Source organism: Empidonax traillii, unplaced genomic scaffold (assembly GCF_003031625.1).
Source record: "Empidonax traillii isolate 1590-97213 ecotype Southwest subspecies unplaced genomic scaffold, ASM303162v1 scaffold277:size2070623, whole genome shotgun sequence".
Taxonomy (NCBI): Eukaryota; Metazoa; Chordata; class Aves; order Passeriformes; family Tyrannidae; genus Empidonax; species Empidonax traillii.
In genome coordinates this window covers 1,146,951-1,165,964 of record NW_020955470.1, presented here as the reverse complement: position 1 = coordinate 1,165,964, position 19,014 = coordinate 1,146,951, and the positions used below count along the sequence as shown (strand labels likewise).

The 19,014-nt window shown below is 37.2% G+C and overlaps 1 protein-coding gene across 1 annotated transcript in view; it reads right to left on the bottom strand.

Moving 5' to 3' along the window:
* Positions 1–19,014, bottom strand: part of COG5 (component of oligomeric golgi complex 5) — a 178,947-nt gene that overhangs the window by 43,916 nt on the left and 116,017 nt on the right. The window contains exons 8-13 of the mRNA XM_027890119.1: positions 18,468–18,633; positions 17,300–17,412; positions 17,102–17,179; positions 4,652–4,733; positions 2,126–2,330; positions 1,265–1,426 (exon numbers count right to left, since the gene is read on the bottom strand). Of these exons, the coding sequence (XP_027745920.1) occupies positions 1,265–1,426; positions 2,126–2,330; positions 4,652–4,733; positions 17,102–17,179; positions 17,300–17,412; positions 18,468–18,633 (806 nt within the window). The remainder of the gene's footprint in view (positions 1–1,264; positions 1,427–2,125; positions 2,331–4,651; positions 4,734–17,101; positions 17,180–17,299; positions 17,413–18,467; positions 18,634–19,014) is intronic.

Here is a 19,014-nt window from a genome sequence, read left to right as displayed (position 1 = left end):
CGTGAACCTCCCCAGATCTCCATTGGTTGGGGCTGGATTCAGACCAGCACAAGAACTGCCGTGTTGCTGATGATGAGATTAACCTCTCCTAAGAGCTGGAGAATCACTAGGCACCCTAACCTACAACAACCTCCTCCAAGAACAAAACCTGCAAGGCCCCAAATATTATTAGCTAAAGGTCACTTCGGAAAACTCAGATGGAATTTCATCATTTTCATGTTGTTTTCCTTTCTTCTTTGCAAGGAGCAAAATAACATCAATCACCACAACAGACATGTTCTGAGCATCTGCAACTCCCAGCCATAAGTACAGTGTCAGTATTTAATATTTTATAGACAAACACACATACTGTGAACACTGCCTACCATTTTCAGAATTATTAAACATAGCAGTCCTTACCAAAACCTTATGAGGGAAAATGCACCACTGGTAATTTATGTATCTCATTCTACAAATTCTACCTAGTTATCTCTTCCTATTATCTTGCTGTTTTACTCTAACAGAATACTTACACGAAGTATTATCACTTGCAATCAAGCAACTATTACCTTCTCTTTGACACAGTCAGAACAATTAAGATATCAGGCATTTACAACACCTGTGAAGTTTCTTTTCCTGATCTTTTATAAGCTTACACATTAAAACTTAAATTAAAATTTAATTTATTCCAGAAAAACAAAGTATAGAAAACAAACAATAAAATGTACTATTTTTTATAAATAATAATAAAGAGCGGTGACATCATTGCTCTCTACACCTTCCTAAGCAGGGGAAGTGGAGAGGGAGGTGCTGGGCACTTCTCCCTGGGATCCAATGTGAGGATGTGTGGGAATGGTTCAAAGCTGCACCAGAGAGGTTCAGACTCGACATTAGGAAGCATTTCCTTAACAAGAGGGAGGTCAAGCACTGGAACAGGTTTCCTAGAGAGGAGGTCAATGCCCCATGACTGTCAGTGTTTAAGAGGTATTTGTACAATGCCCTTAACAACACGTTTTAGCCTTTGGTCAGTCCTGAAGTGTCCAGCCAGGTGGACTGGATGATCATTGCAGATCCTTTCCAACTGAACTATTCCATGCTATCTGATTCTATTCTAGCCTAGTCTAGCCTATCCTTAATTCTACTTATTTTTACGCTAACCTGTTTTATAATTAAAGAGTAGTCAACCTTTTACTGCTAAGGAAGTCTCGTTTCTAAAATGGTCACTTACGAAAAACTACTGATACTTGTTGAGTATGACATCGTGCAATGCTTTGTACGCGCATACCTGGCTATAGTTTTAATGATGCTGTCAAGCTCGTCGGAAGAGGGAGGATTCCGACCTCCAGGAGGGAAGACAAGATTGATGGGGTCAAAGAGTCGAGATAAGGATTTTGACAAATAAGCAGCTTCATACTGTTGCAGTGAATCTTTCAAGGCCTTTTCTGGACTTTGGGTACAAGAAAAAATTACTACATTTTAAATTAAAATACACAATGGCATTAAATCTTTCCAAACCACACAAACCTTGCAATACTGAAACTGTTTTTCCTTTAAACATATGCACTTGAAAAACATTCTTATAAGTCTCCCACTGACTGCTCAAGAATGTATTTAAGCCAATAAAATTCTCAACTAAAATATTCATTTTTTTCTTATATAAGCCTAGAATGTCCTAATAGACTTGATGAACCTGTTTCAGTTTGATCTTTCTGATATCTACCACTTAGATCACGTTTATTCTATGATGGATAAACTAAAAACTGTGAATCATAACAAGTAAGCATTTGTCACACTCAAATGATTGCAGCGTCATTAGCAGAAAGCTACTGCTGTAATCGCAATGCACACAAAACTGAATTTTCAGCATTCTGCTATTTTTTTCACCCAAAGAGAAAAAAAGATAGAGGCTGTTCAAAAATCAGAGATTTTGTGGAAGACAAAACAACCCAGCATTGTTAATTACACAGCCTAATGAAAATCCTACAGCTCTAAAATACTGTTAAATCAATAATGTAAGAGGGGGAAAAAGCCTTTTAAAAATGTTCCCACTCTGACAATTTGAATCACAGTAAGTTTATAAAATATTCTGTTTTCTTACAGGGTGCAAAGATTTATGTTTTATAGCCTTACAGTTGATAATACATACTCGTAATCTTCATTTTTTTGCATGAATATGTCCTGTGCATCTTCTTCCATTTGTTGTAGCTCAGCAAAAAGATCAGTAGTTCCACTTGTGCTAAAATTCCTCTGAATATTTTGACTATATTGTTGGAGGCGCTTCCACAAATCATTATAAAGCCTCAGCAATTTAGGGTATTCTCCTTCAAATGCTTGTTTCAAAAACATAGAGGCTGTAAAATAAAGCAGTAACCAATACACAGTGTGAAATTTAAACTAAATTTTTTGACTCCTATAAACAACCTCTACCCTTGCATTTATATCAATGAATGTTACAGGTGTCCTAAGTTTAATATTAATAATGTAACCTTTATAATTAATTTCAAAGTAGCGTGAGCTATCACGTAAAATGCACTTGACAAACATATGTCTCTAAAGCAACAGCATAAAATCCACAGCTGGAAGACTAGACATGAAAAACTTACTCTGTGTAATAAAGATGCTAACCATGGTTGTGAAAATTTTGGTATAAAACTTAATTATTATCATCATTCATTTAAGGCCAAAGTGTGATTAGAACTCTCTAAATCTAGAGATTTTTTAACTATAGTGTGATGGAAGAAAAGTGTGGGGCTGTGCTACACTGAAGATATCCATTTAAAGCAGAAAAAGATAAGTCCTATGAACCAAAGACTTCAGAAATGTGATGAGGGAAGCATATGCTTTTGCACACAGTTCTTAAAGCAAGGTACTTAACATGCAATTCCTGAACTTGTCAAAGAATGACAAAGCCAGAAGAAAAATCAGCATTATTTTCAGCTTGAAAGGCTTGCCACAAGTAACAGGAAATGAAACAAATGTAAAACTGTTTTAGCAACTGTTAATCTTGACCTAACATCATTCATACTCTTTGGATTTCCCATTACATTAGGAGATTAACACTGTTCCATTCATTTATAGGTTTTTCAGGTTCCAGACATCTGCCCCATTTCACCCAGCCTATGCTTTCAACTCAAATATATTCTAGTTTTGAATACTGGAGGATTCACATTATTATCAAGCACAGAGTTACCCTAGGTCATGAAGCTAAGTTTATAAAGACTGTCCCAACCTCACAAAAGCAGATTACAATCTATAAGCAAACACTGTAAACTGCCATGAGTTCCTATTTTTACAATACTTTTTCTGATATTATCTAGGCTTCCTCTGACCTATACGATCCAGAGGCTATGACTGATGTCAGTTGATTCAATCACCAGGAATTTCCATGTTAAAAACGAACATTCTCATACAGATGCCTCGTTTAAATAAAAAGTCTACTCACTCTAAACCTTATTCCCCAAAACTCAGCTGTAGTAAAAAAAAAAAAAAAGGTAAAAAAAGTAAAAAAAAAAAAAAGTGAAAACATCATTCCCATTCAAAACCACCTCTCAACATTTATATAAAAAACATGTTTAAAAACAGCAAGTAATAAAATAGTTTTGGGTAGATGTTAGACAAAGTACAGATGACAAAATGTAAGAGTTCCTTCAGTTCTGTAATGTTGATTGATCCCATTAACTGATGTCACAATTCTACTGTCTTAAAACTGAACGCTGAAAACAGGCAGCACGTTTGGTTTGAACAAAGGAGTTTCTAGGTATGTACATTCTGCTGTTAAAGTAATGCATAAGGAAAACAGTAAAATTAATATGTTTTAACAGAAGATGAATACATTTTCTTTTGGGATCATCTAGTTACTTAGCAACCAGTGAACATGAATCCACCAGCTAGTTATGCTGCAGCCATAAAGCCTGGAAGGACCAAATTTTGAAGGGCCAGTGCAATAGCTGAGATCACAAAGCTAAATCCACATCCTGTGCACTTTATCTGTATGTGCAAAAGACTAACTGAATACACTGTGTGCAAACGTGAAAGATACGTTTATGAAAGCACCAAACTCACTTAAGATCCAACTGCATGCTGCATTAGTATGTACTGGTAATAGAACTGTCTTATGCTTACATTATTTTTATTTAATATTCCTTGTTTGTATGTGCTATCTGTACATATGTACACAGTATAGTGTATAATCAGAACACCAGCCATTTATCTTATTCAGACATGAAGTTTTGAAGAAACTCTTACTTACAGAGGTATCAAAAAAATGTCTAAAATCAGGTTTTTACAACCAATCAGTGTATAACAAGATAAGACTGTAAGAATTGCTCTTTAAAATCAAATTACTGTTTTTGAATTTGGCAAACCCCCTTTGCTTTAGGAAGTATAACGTACCATTCCAAACATTTTTACATCCACATAAAAATACTTTTTTGTTATTAGATAATGACTACTTCATGAAACAGCAAATACTTCTTTCTGAAAATTCAACTACAGTTTAGGAGGATTGTCCTGTCTGGTTACAAAACCAGGAAGTTTTTAATTAACAGACCTTGTACTGAGGGAACCACTGCTATAGTTCTGGTAGAGGAGATAATGAGCAAAGGCCTTACTGAAAAGAGAGATTCAAAATAACTACAGAACACATTACACATCATTTATAGTGAATACTTACAGTCTGTTGCTGACTGAAACTGAGAGGAAAGTGTCTGAGTTACTGCAGTCCAAAATTTGTACAAAATATCAGACTGGCCATCCTGAAAAAAAGGGACAAAAGAAATACAAGTTTCGAAACATACTCTTTTCAAAAAATCTTAAACAACGCAAATGCTTCCAGTCAAAGCTGCTCTTCATCACTGAGAATAAAACCAAAGTAAATGAAATCTGAAAAGTTTCTCCTGGGTTTAGAGCTAGAAAAAATACCAGAGGAAACAAAATCAAAAGCTTCTGTCTTGTCAGAATTGCTCCCAGCTCTCCAGAGGTATGATTGCAGGCCGACGTAGCACACCTTAGGAGACGTGTTAGAAAATCTCTTTGCACTGCAGTGACCTTCACATTCCGTGGGGGTCCTCGTGCCAGCTACATCACAGCAATTATTTCCTGCCATTACAACGTGCTGGCAAACTCCGACCAGGGACCAACACCACTGCATGCTGCTCTGCTGCACACAGAGTTCTTGTTTCTAAAAACATAAACCACATGAAAATACAGTAAACCTCACAGTTGACTCTTCACTGCCTGGTGCCAACAGGGCTTGTTGTCGCAAGTGGAAACAAGGGAGTACACTGTTGCCAAAAGGACAGGGAAGCAATGGCTGTTTCCTTACTGCTCCCAACATCTGGAACTTACGGTCATGCACTGAAGTGTGATTCTGCTTTCTCTCTGTTTTGTTTTTTTTTTCTCCCTATTTGCATGTATGAAGTAGAAAAAAAAACTACAAGAGATGAGGATGGGCATCCTTTCCTGCCCACTACTTGGAAGACTGTCCAGTGTTTTCCTGGGAAGGGGAAACTCTGAACAGAACAGTTTTTCTTCATTGCAAAGTACACGTCATCGACAGACCCTACTCAGCAGAAAGCACAACGATTAAGGGGCCCAGAAAAAAAATCATAGATGTACCCCTCCACACTGTCATTCCTGTCTGACCTGTCAGATTCAACATGGTAACAAATAGCAGTAACATACATGTGATGACATTTAAAGTTTTAGTGAAAATATGTAACTTCTGTATATATCTCCCTCTCTCTCTACAATATGAAGTCAGACATACACAGTTATGTTGCCATGCACACATTTGCATAGGTAGCCACATCCATACCACTTAAGCCTCTGCCCACTAGCTTGTGTCTTGTGACCAGGGCAAATGGTGTTCATTAACTGTATCAGAATTCTATAGTGAAGAAGGCCCTCATGTCTCAGCCAGAGAACTGTATTATGTATGAGGAGAGAGAGACAGGAAAAGCTACATGGAAAATTCAAGTAACGTTTCATGCTGACTGACTACTCAGTCAAAAATGTTCAGGGGCAAAAATAATTAATGTCCCAGTTTTGAATCAACTAAAACTACTATCTACAGAGTCATTACTGGCTGCTTCTATAACCTGGGATACAATATTTCACTTTGGCCAGTGCTGAGATGCAGTCTCTCTGGAGGTGAAATATAGCTGCTGATTAATAGCACAGAGAAGACCATGCAAGAGTTTGTGGCAGAAACCAGAGAATACTGTTGCCTACGCATACACCAGGGGGTATTTAAGTGGGTGGACTGTAGCTACCAAAATTGGAATACAGCAAGGCATTAGCATGAGATACTCCTGCGGGAGTAAGAAGTGCCATATGTAACCACGAGCAGCCAGAAACAATTTATTTTGTTTAAATATGTAATTTCTTTTGCTTACATATTAATTCAATATATTACTTTTTAAAGTACTTTTAAGTGTCTCACTGCTTATTTTTTAAATAATGTATTCTAACAGTGTGTAGATCACAATGAAAATTATGATTTAACTATTTAAAATGTAACGTGCAATTCCATGTGACAACAATCAATATTAGTAAATGACAGCAAAAGGGCAGCAAAGGGAGTGTTTTTCTCCAGTTCAGCAGAAAATTAAAAGAATGCCCCTTGTACTGGACAACATCTTCAAGGGCTTAGCAAGATAAGCAGGATGAAGCTGGAAGAGAAATGGGCAGTACCGCTTGCCTAAAATGTACAGAGCCAATCTACTGGCTCATCTTAATGTCATAGAAAGTTTATAAGCCTTCCCCTCTGTTTCATATAGTTTTTTGAGCAACAACCCACAGTATCAGAAAGTAACTGCTCTTTTGGGCCTTTCACTTTTAGAAAATGCCACCTAGCTAAAACTGCATTCTTGCCATCTTCCCATCTGTAGAGCGTTAACTAATGAATATGGTTCTCCTCTACACTTGCACTAAATATCCTCACTGGTAGACAATGTATGGGAGCATTGGGTACATCACATTAGTGATTCAGTGTGTAGATAGGACTCTTACCGGTCCAAATCTGTCTTCTGTCTATACTTGTCTTGCAGAACACACTGAAGTGTGCTAGCAGACTAACTTCCACTATTCAAGGAACGCTCTACCTCATAATTAGCTTAAAAGAACAACTTCTACAATTAAATAGCTTTTTGCAGCATATCATCATATTTTTGTAACAGAACCCACAAGGATGTACTAATATTTCTATCAATTAATATTCTGAGACTTTAAATCAGGAATTTTCCATTTCTCTTGCTTCTGAAAATGAAATAAAATTGAAAGATGTTAAATTACATACACCCCCTCCAAAATAAAAATGCTTGCTTTGAAATCTAGTCACAAGCAGATTAACATCTTGTGATACAATCCCTTGTAGCAGGAGCAGCTGACAAGATGAGTAATGAACTGCATCCGATTATCTTTTCAGCTCTGTAGCAATCATTTTCCAACAGCTTCCTATGCCATAACCAACAACGCTGGAAAAAGGTCACCATTCTGTCATATTCCCCCATCAGTGTATGTGTTTGATAACACAGAGAACACATACACCTTTGGAAGTTAAGAGGTACTGCTATCCGCTGCAAAGCTGTTTCAGGTGCACACTGCATATACAGAAAGCCTACATAAAACATCCGTACATAACTGAAAGTGTCTCAGAAGGAAATTATTGCACTTTAGCATAAAATAAAATGCTATTTCCTCTTTTGAGGCAATATGTTCTTTCTTCAACAAAAGAACCTTAACTGTAATTGATGGTATCTAAAACTCATGATGGGCAAGATTCAGGTTGGCATATACATATTTTCCTCATCATGAAATACAACCAAATTCAATCTATGAACATTAATTGCAAGTAACTGTAAGACTATAATGGCAAACCAGAACTTTCCCCCAAAAGCAGATCCATTTAACTCAGCATTTTTGAATTAATGGTACTATCTGTTCACAGCTTCATTTTTATCTCACAGCAGAGAAAATCTTAACATAAATCATATTTTGCACCACTACAAAATTGTTGGGAGGTTAAGATCAGCCCCATAACTGGCTCCTTTCTAATATAAAAATCTGTTGTGAAAATGCTTCTAATACCTAAAGTATACCTACATAAACTAATAATTTACCAACTCAAACTGGGAATTAAAAATACTGTCGCTGCTGTCCCTGTGCCCAGTGACCACTTTATTCCCTAAATCTCATCAGCTGAGCAGACATTCACATGATTTCGTAGCCCCTATGCAATTCCTCAGGCAGTGCAAGACAGCTTAGGTCTGTCTTCCCCTTGTTAATTGTTTTCAGAAATGAACTGAACAACTGCCCAGTAACAAAAACTAGGACAACACTGTTATTTGACCTGCTGGACATCTGTCCACAACCAGAGGAAGAGAAAGATGCTTTTGAAAGAGCTACGGACTATAAGCACTCAGCTACTTGTGAAATTGTTATTGCTAGGGAACCCACTTGCATCTGTGTAGAGTGAAATAGAAAAACACAACAATCAAACTCCACTCTGGCCTATTCACTGTAATTTTGCCCTTTTTCATGCTGTTTAAAAATTTGGTACTCAGTCACACACACTATTCACATAGGAATTACTCGCTCATGAAAATTATACCCATAAATCAGACAAAATAGCCCAGCAGGCTAGAGCACAAACGGCAATGCATTTTCTCAACAGTGGGGCTCACTTTACTGTGCATGTGAACTGGATAAAGTTTATCCTTATTAGAATAACAGACAGAGGTAGGCTGTTTGACTTCCACGGTATACCCTATTTATGTAAAATTAAGAATGTACTTTAGTGCTTTGCTGAATCAGGGCCATGACCAACAATCAGTTAAAAATGTTTTCACCCTTTATAACTATTTCATTTCAACTATTACTATAAAGTCACTATTGTCAATACTCTGTGCAAATAGTAATACTGTGAAACCTTCCCACAACAGAAGGGGTTTAGATAAAACAATTAAGATTGTGTAACAATACTGCATAATGCCAGGGTAAGGAGACATTTGGACAGTGCTAGCTTATCCTGCTCTGTCCCAGCCCAAGAAGGCAAAATTGAATGTAGACTTGTTCTAAGTGAACATAAACTAGCAAACTGTATCTTAAGATAAGGTTTTCTTAAGTAAATCTTTCTGTTGAAAAATAATAAAATTGAGTCTTCCCCTAATAATACAGGCATAATAAGTGTAAAAAATTAATATTTAATATTTACTTATTCAATAGTTTAACATTTTTGCTAGTCTAAGACAGAAAAAGTCTATATTTAATAGATGCCTAATTCAAAGCAGTAGACTGGCCTTTTAAGTAGAGATTTTAAGCTGCAAGTCAACAAATCAGAGAATGTTTGAGGTTGGAAGGGACCTCTGGAGGTCATCTGGTTAGACACCCTTACTTAAGCAAGGCCACTTAGACCTGACTGCCCTGGAGTATGTTCAGCATGTTTCTGTACATCTCCAATGTGGGAGACTCCACAACATGCCTGGGCAACCTGTGCCAGGGCTCGGTCACTCTCACAGTGAGAAGGCGTTTCCTGATGTGTGGAGGGAAGCTCCTGTGTTTCAGTTTGTGCCCACTGTCTCTTGCCCTGTCACTGGGCACCATGAGAAGGGTCCAGCTCCACCCTCTCTGCAGCCTCTCTTCAGATATCAGTATACACTGAGGAGATCCCCCTGAGCTTCTATTCTCCAGGCCGAACAGTCCCAGCTCACTCAGCTTTTTCTCACAGGAGAGATGCTCCAGCCTCTTCATCATCTTTGCAGCACCTTTGTTGGACTCTCTCTGGTGTGTCCATGTCTCTCTTGTACCCATGAGTCCAAAGCTGGACACGGTACTCCAGCTGGGGTCTCACCAATGGTGAATAAAGGGAAGGATCACTTCCTCAAGCTATGGGCAATACTTTTGTCTAGTGCACCCCAGGATATTATTCACCTTCTCTGCCACCAGGGCACATTGCTAGCTGTCTTCAGCTGGTGGCTCCCAGGCTTTTGTCTGCCAAACTGCTTTCTAGATGAGTGGCCCCCAGCATGTACTAGTGCCCAAGGTGGTCACTCCCCAGTTGCAGGACTTAGCACTTCTCCTTGCTGAAGTCCATAGGGTTCCTGTCAGCCCATTTCTCCAGTCTCTAGAGGTCCCTCTTGATGGCACCATGACCCTCCGGAGCATCAGCCACTACCCTCAATTTTGTGTCATCAGCAAACCTGCTGAGGGTGAACTCTGACCCATCATCCAGATGATTAGTAAAGGTCTTAAACAGGACTGGATCCCATACTGACACCCTTATGTTCACCACTGAACTCCTGCTTTACTTTGATCACCGCTCTGGGAGGAAATTATACTTGCCCAATGACTTTTTTCAGTAGTCTTCATATCTTTAGTGCATTGTATTACAGCACATAAGCAGACTTGTTAATGGTGTGAAGTGACATTATCACTCAGCTGTATAGATTTGAAATTTAGATTCAATGTTGCCTGCTTGCAAGTTTATGGAAAAAACTACAGACTGACAGAATTCATGTGCTAAACCTCTTCTTACTCACATGAAAGTAATTTGATTTCCCAGTTCAAAAAGTATAACCCATTTTTACTAACAGCTACTAGTAAGTCAATAAAACCACTGAACAATAGTGGGCTGAGTACCAGTACCATCAGAGCAAAGACATTAGAAGACCTGTATTCACTGTTACTACACAATAATATTAATGCTGCAGCCTAGAAAACTGATTTCAAGTCTCCTCAAACATAAAAACAGAACAGCTTACCTCATTTAGAAAAAAACACATATAAATCTACAAATTAACTTTGCTATTACTGAAATGAAATCTCTTCAGCTCTGTTCTTAATATAACTATTTAGTATCTGACATTAAATCTAAATTCAAGGAACGAGAATGAAAGCATCGCCCTTATTCAGTAAAAGACAAGAATGCAAGAAGATGCTGAAAGGACATATATTTATTTTTACAAATGTCTCTATTTCCTCCACACTGTAAATTTAGAACTTAATGAGTATAATTTCCCATCTGTGAATTATCATATTTGTGTGTGCCTAAAATAGCTATTTTAACATTCAAATAATAAATCTGACCCACTGATTCTAAACTGGCTCCCACTTCATGACAACCACTTCCAACTTATTTTTCCCTGTAGAAATTTTGATACTTTGAGCTGAATGTGAAAAACATCTTTATTGTGAAGCCTCTTTGAAATGTAAAACAATATAGTGAATATTACCATGCAGCTAGTTGCTGCAGGCTCCTGAAATCAGGCTTTGCATACTAATACATACAGTGTTTTCTATCTGTAATCAAAGGCTCCGCCGTAAAGAAACACGGGACTTGTGAATGCTGCTCTAAAAACAGAAGACATTTAAAGGACAGGCTCAATATTTTTTCCGCCAATAAAGCAACAATACAAACGACTGAACAATCTTGTACAGCAAGATCTTTTGGGACAGAAATAAGGAAATCTATTTGCACTATTTCTATAGCAACACAATTGCCAAATGTTAGACTGTGAACAAAAAGCCATCATCCTCAGTAGTGCAATTAATCAGTAAAGAAACAGACAAATTCTGTGTTTTCAATAAATCTTTTCTATACGCTTAGTCAAGATTAAATTTCTTAAAATAAGAGTGAATTTAAATTTCTAATGTTGTTTACATTATATATTACAGGTGAACAGATGTCAATAAATGGCACTGTGATTTTAAAAATGACCTTGATTTTTTTGTTTTACTGCAGGGCATGGAATTTCATTACACTGGGTTGATCAGTTTATACCCAAGGTGTAATAGTTTCTAGACTTCCAGCAATAGTGCAACATTTTAAAAAGGTCTCTTTATGCAGATGAAAAAAACACCAAAACCTGTTTTGTTGTGTTTTTTTTTTTTTTAATATAATCTTCTTAACTAGAAAATAAAGTTAAGGCTGTGCATTTCCCCTACTAGAATTCTCACGTGATTCCTCAGAAAACCTAATTTGTAAGGAACAAAAATACTTAGGTATTAAACAGTGCCCTATATCTTCAAAACTACTTAAACCATTAATTAATCCTTCCATATTCCTGCAAGATATGCATCAACTGGAAGTAAATGAACTTAGTGTTCAAAAGCCAGTAGCTACCCAAGGGATCTGACAGCTTTCTTCTATCCAGAGAAGTGATTTAGTATGTACAGCTTCAATTCAAACTGTGCTTTCACCTTGACTACTCCATTGCCGCTCCAAGGATGAAAGGGTGGTTCATTACCACGTCCACTCAGCCCGTAGCTGTTCAGGTAAGATTGACAAGAATGATGATAAAAGGCGGCACTTCTGGTAAATGTATTTCTTTTCCAACGGCAGGCTGACTGAAAACCAACCAACTTAATGATTTGCAGTCATCACCAATCTGCAATTCGCACAAGTGCCACCAAACCAGAAGTGAAAAAGAACGAAGGTCATTATTACCTACTAACCCACACAACCTCCACAGCATCCCTTTTCTTCACTGCTGCATAATTCTGTCAGAGAAACAGAATTAAAGTTCTAGAGAAAGCATAGTGCCATTACAAAACCATTGCACAGGCTGCGACCCTCCCATGTGAATTAGAATCAAATTACTTTTTGTGTCTGTCTGGGCACACGGATCCACTCAAAATGAGAATCAGGACTTTTAACTGGTATGACCTTGGTTTTTTAAGAGAGTGCTCAAAAATCCTGCAAGTGAATTCAGCAAGGCAATTTCTAGGTCTGAAACATAGAGTATCTTTAATATTTTGTGGATCAAAAACCTGCTCATCCACTTGTGTTTAGATCTCCACAAAGTACCACATTATTGCTTAAATAACAAACAGAAATCAAAGTAGAAATGATGAGCAAGTAATCCAATTCTGCTCCTACAAAAAATATTGAAAAATAAATAACATACTTGTAATAATAGGTGAAAACCATATTATTTTCTGAATTCACATAAGGCAATAATTAGATTATTTTTCAATTTTTTCCGCTTGGGATTATTTTTTAATTGGGTCAACTGAATGTGAATACGTGATGATAGATGTGAACAATTTCAAAGCAGCAACATTTTTTAACAAGTTTGGACGGGGAGGAGAAATAAGAAGGTGAAATGTAAGTGCACTCTGTCAATATACATCTATATTTTCTACTTATTTTCTTTATCTTATGTAATGCTGGGGACATTTCCTTCTGTATCGTTAACACCTCATATTGCCAGTGTTGACAACTCAGGAAAATAGCCTGCTTACTCACCAAACGTTCATCAGCAGAAGCAATGATAAGAGCCCTCCACAAAGTACATAATAACACTCCCTACAACTCTTGGCTCACTTTTTCACCCAGAGGCTTACATAAATGACAGGGTTTGTGATGTGCCTCAGCTGCTAACAAATGGGACATCCAAAGGCAATCAAGGGCAGATCTGCCCTCTCACAGGGAGTCAGTCCCTTTCTGCCCAGCAGAGAGACTCCAGCCCACCCTTTCTATGGACCACCCCAAATCCCCCCTACTCAATGACTCGCTGCTTTTCAGGCTGCTTCTCACTTTGCAGAACTGCTCCCTGATGCCTACGTAGGAGTGAAGGACCCAAAATAGATGAGGATCAGAGATCATTTTCAACTCTTTCACAAGGGGCTTAGAGGGACTCTTATCTCTAATTAGGAAGGTGGCTGTCACAGAAAGATATGTTCTGCTGCGACTTACACTGAAGTCAATTGTAGTTTAGGTATTACAACAGCTGAGGAAGGATTAGTCACTACACATTGAAAGAGAGAAGCAGTAAAGCAGAATAAACTGGAGTAGCCTATTTGCTCTCTGAAGGTGAATTATGCAATTAAAAGAAGTGACATAAATACCCAATCATTAGAAAGACAAAAATATCAAATTTACATTATTTAAATTTTAATTGGAATTTTAATTTTTACCCTTAACATAATGAAAGCGATAATCCTATCTTTTAAAAAATGTATACAATGAAAGGTCTGTTCATTTTCCCCCAAACTAGAAACTGGAACTCCACAAAGTCTGAATTATTTTAGCCTTGCTCAACTAAAATTTAGCCATTAAAGGCCTTTTTTTCTTACATAAAACCCACAAAAATGTCCATTCAGTCTTAAACAAAATGTATTTCTCCTTTAAATAGTTCACAGACTTAAAAAAAAAATGTAATTTTAATATGTACAGATTAATAATGAATCTACAGTTCAATACTAGTATGAAATGCAGCAGTTTTTAGAAGGTACTATCAAGTGGATGACTGCTTTTCAAAATTGCATTAATTTCTTATTGTGTAAAGGAAAAATACAAAAATCTGGGTCTGCAAAGAAAAAGAGCAGAAAAAAGTGCAATATAAATTTAACCTCCAGATTCTTCCATGATACTCGTGTAAGCCTGAGTATGTCACTTAACTCTTGGACACACCTATTACTAAAAAAAATTGGAATGGAATTCTGTAAGCAAAACCACAGGGTAGAAAAAATGCAAGTGTTGCCATTTCCCTCTTGCTGAACTCCAGTATTTATAAATTTTCCAAGTTCTGTACCTCAGTTTCTCCATCTGTCACATTTTGTTTTGTTCCTTTCTTTTTTCTTTTTTTTTTTTTTAACAGAGAGTTTTTGTGAGTCCTTTAATTAATTAGTTACTGTTTTTAAAATACATTTTTGGATACAACATGATACAACATTACTAAATATTATTATGGTAACAGGTAATTAGAAGGCCAGAAAGCACATATTTGAGATCATAATACAAAATTAGAAAAACTGCAGGCTGTGCTATCTGTGAAGAGAAAGACACAAAAAATCTCCAATAGAAAAGGATAATGATGACTACGAAAAAAAAACAAGGCAAGTAGCTTCCTTGCTATTAAAGGACTTGTGCTTTAAAAAGGCTGGGTCTCCTCCTCTCTTATGCTTGCTAGGATGATACTTGCACTGCAGTAATCAAAACAAGGAAGCAGATGGACAGGCAAAGTGGTACTGCAGCTGCTGCAGAAGATGACTATAATAATAATGTTGACATCAGTAACAGTAATTAGTGCACAGACTGTAGAGTGGATGATTCGTTTTCCTATCTTCTGGAGTGGGCATGCTGCCCTAGCAAACGGGTACAATGTTAGTACCTTTACTTTGTTTTGTTCATTTGCTCAGTTTATTAATGAAATTGAATACAATGAAGAAAATCCAACTTTTCTCCCTCTCCAGAACATTTGCTGACAAAAGCACATTTCAGTTTGGCTTAATGGGTGGAGTCTTCATTAGTAAATGGCAAAATATCAATTTTTTTATTCAAATCTATTTTCAACGTACAAAACAATTCATACTCTCCCAAAAAAGCCATCTGCACATATACTCTTGAATTTCAGCAGCATATAGGACTTGTTCAAATTTGTATGGTTTTGTCCAAACAACAACTCTACTGCTGGGTGTGACCTCACCCATCTGCACGCTGGTGCCATACATTCTTCAAGAGAACACTAGAACAAATGGTATAACTGTGAGAATGTCCAAGAAAAACACTGTGCTATACTCTGAACCACCTCAGGCAAAAAGTAAGTAAAGCATCAGTGCCACCAGCAGTATACTGTGTCATGCTAAGAGAGTTCTGCTAGCAGAACATCAGATTAGGATGTACTGCTGGTCCTCAGTGGCCTCACTGAGAACGGCAATGTCCAGCTTGGTGTTGCACCACACCAAAATACCCACTGAAGAGCAAAGTAATTGGAAGAGTGATAACTGTGGAGAAATAAGTAGATGGATTTTTGTTGGGAAATGCAATTTGTCATTTAGATGCAATCCTGCAATATGAAGTTAAAAGGAAGAAAGGGTAGTCAGAGGGATCATAGAACATTGTTAGCATATGACAACCCAAAAGCCTTTTATCTTCTAATGAGTTTTTCCTTACTCTGCTTCTATTGAGATGCATTTTCCCTGTTCATTTATATTCCAGGTTGATAAAATATTTCCTCTGGCTTCCCTCTATTATCAACCTCAACAACTGGAAAAATTCCTTTTCAAGTGCAGTTCTACAAAATGGAAGAGTGAAAGTGAGAAGCACAAGACATGCAGTGGGAGGCACTGATGAACACCAACAGATCATTTATCTAAGTTCCCTTTCCATACAAACTTTTCCTGAGCCTTTTAAGTTTCTGGTCTGTCTCCAGGTTTCTCTGTTTCTCCCTAAACCTGCTCATCCAGTGAAGGGTCAATCCACCCAGGCAGCAACAAATATTTTTTGCCAGTTAAAGTTTTTAATGAAGAAAATATGCTAAAAGTTTATAAACTTTTGGAGGAGTTCTGTGGGTTTTTTTGGTTAGGTTTTATTTTTGTTGTTGGGGTTTTTTGTTTGGTTGTTTTTTTTAACACAGAAAGAGAAGCTTGAAGTGCCTCATAGAAAACTGATTCTCTATGCAAAATCTTGTGGAGATGGGCTTAACGGACAGATAAAATTAAATGCTGTATTTAAACTTCATTATTTGATTTTGCTGGTGAGAAGACCACGTTTGCATATGAAGAGCTTCTCCAAGATACTTCAAATAGTAAGTCAATGTGAATTAAAAACACAGTTACACTCTTGGAAAAGAGATGTCAGTAGAAACACGTCTTTTACTAAGGTAGATGAGGTAGTTTCAGTAATCCTGTTCCTAACACTGAAGGAGACCATTAATCAAATTACCCCAAATATGAATATAAAGCAATGCAATTGAATGGAAAATAATAGGTATTCAAAAGAACAGCCATGATTATTTTTCAAGGAAGAAATTGTCAAGAAGTGAGAAACAGATGGCTGAAAGTGATGGATGAAGACACATTCTCCTATGCAAACTAACAGACTTAATTAATTACTAAAATCACATCAGTATTATGGAATTATATTAATGATCCATAATAAAAACTGACAGTGGTGCCTTATCAGCTCCCTTTAAAACAAAACAAAAGAAATTATTACAAAAAGAACATGTTTACATCCTACAGATTTAGCCCACAGACCACAAATACATCTTTCAGCACTTTCTCATCAATTTAGTTTAAAAAAAAATATGGAACTGTAAAATTGTAAACAAAACCATTCTCTCACCACATTTTCCATAACAGAATTACTAAAGCATATTAAACAAAATTGAAACTTTACCTTAACTATTTCCTCTATGAAGCAGACATGTGACACGGGATCTCTTTTCTTTGTCAGTACTTTCTGCAAATGCTGCACCTGTAAAAAAGAATTCATTGACAGGAAAAGTGACACCTGAATTCATTTGTCCAAAACTGCATAACCAGACAAACAGGAATTGTTTTAACTACTAATAAACTACTGAGTTAATTAACTAACCTGTCCACACGCAGCACAGATCTGATCCATGAGTTTCTCCATGTTTGTCCAGAGGGCTGCTCGAAAAGCTGCTGTGTTCCCAGGTGTTGGCATAGCAGCTCTACCAGGGCCACCTAAACGTTTTTTAAAAACACACTGCAGCACACTTCAGCTTTTACGTGTGAAAATTAAAATATTAAGAATATAGATCTCTAAGCACTTTGACAAAGACTTATTAGGCCTAAAATACCTTCAGAACAGAGCTTTGTGAATGGACTCAGTTTTCTCAACTGAGAAGTCAACTAAACTCTGAAGTTCAGTGGGGATATTTCAGTGTTCTGTCACTGTTACACCCTCTACAGTTCAGACCTCCACAGAAACACCAAGGTAACGCCAATGAGCAGTTGTGCAGGATGCAGTACCAAAGTGAAATGGCAGAGAGAGTAGCTGTGAAAAATACAGGTAATTACCAGCTCAGTACTTGTATGCATAGACCAACTCCAAAAAGAAGAGATACTATACTTGGATGGCATGAAGCCTCTAAATCATCGCTTCTCTTCAGAGGGAATGCACTTCTTTTATGGGCCTTCAGCTTGTTGCAAAATTTAAAAAAAAAAAAAATTTAGATGTTCATATTGCCAAATTCAAATTTGCCTGCCCACCCAATTCCTCAGTATTTTGAGGTATCTGGAGTAACTGGGAACTAAAGGTTAAATAGTGGAACATTCCTTCATATTGAACATTCTGCTTTGAAACAATTTCCATCTGACAAAAGCATCACAATGTAGTTGCAGGCTTCTTCCACTCCTTGCAAATGATTTCTATCTGTGATCCTCTCACCAATACCAAGAAAGCAGAATTTCGATTCACCTTTCCATGAGAAACTGCAAAGAAAATGCTGCAAAGCTGTAAACTAATGAGGGCGATTTTCTGGGCAAGTTAGTAGAGAGAGACAGGGAGGAATAAAGGTAAAACTTTGAGCCCAATAACAGATAGCCCCAATTTTGGCTTCAAAGCCAAATTAGATGATTTCTGAGATATGCCTACTCCCACCCTCTACTGGTTAAAGCAAGAAGGGAAACATTCCTATAATAGGCTTGGATGTGACAGTTTCTTCCATTTGACAACATACTGTACTCCTGTCAAAAAAAATTCAGATATTCTCTGTAAAACAAGTATCTCTTGTTACCTCTTGTAACAGTTTGAGACGGTTGGGTCAATACTTTGATATCCAAAGCATTTTTTATGTTCTCCTCCAGAACTGTGCAGTATCCATCCACCACATTAGCAATGGTATCCTTCAAAGTCCCAAGATTATGGAAAACCTGAAGAGCAGTTCCCACTTGAGTAGGATTCTGGAAAAAGAACATATTAAAAAATAACTGTTATCTTTACCTGTAATATTGGGGGCTTTTATCCATGATGAGGCATCATTTTAGTGGGCAAGTTCAACTTTTAAGTTCAGTTCTGCTAATTCATCTCACTTAAGTAATTTGCATCCTCACTGCATAACAGAAAACAGAGGGTAAAGCAGAGGACTGATGCTAAGCAAAGCTTAGCAAATGCTTTGCTTGGCTTCCTTTGGTGCTCTCCTCTGAATATGACAAAGGGAAATAAAAAAGGAACTGGAGGCACAGCTGGCAATACCTAACCTGGGGGGGGTTATCAGTGACTGATGCAGTAATTCTGGGGTTAGGTACAGCACAGCTGTATGCAGCTATGGTGTAGATAAGTAA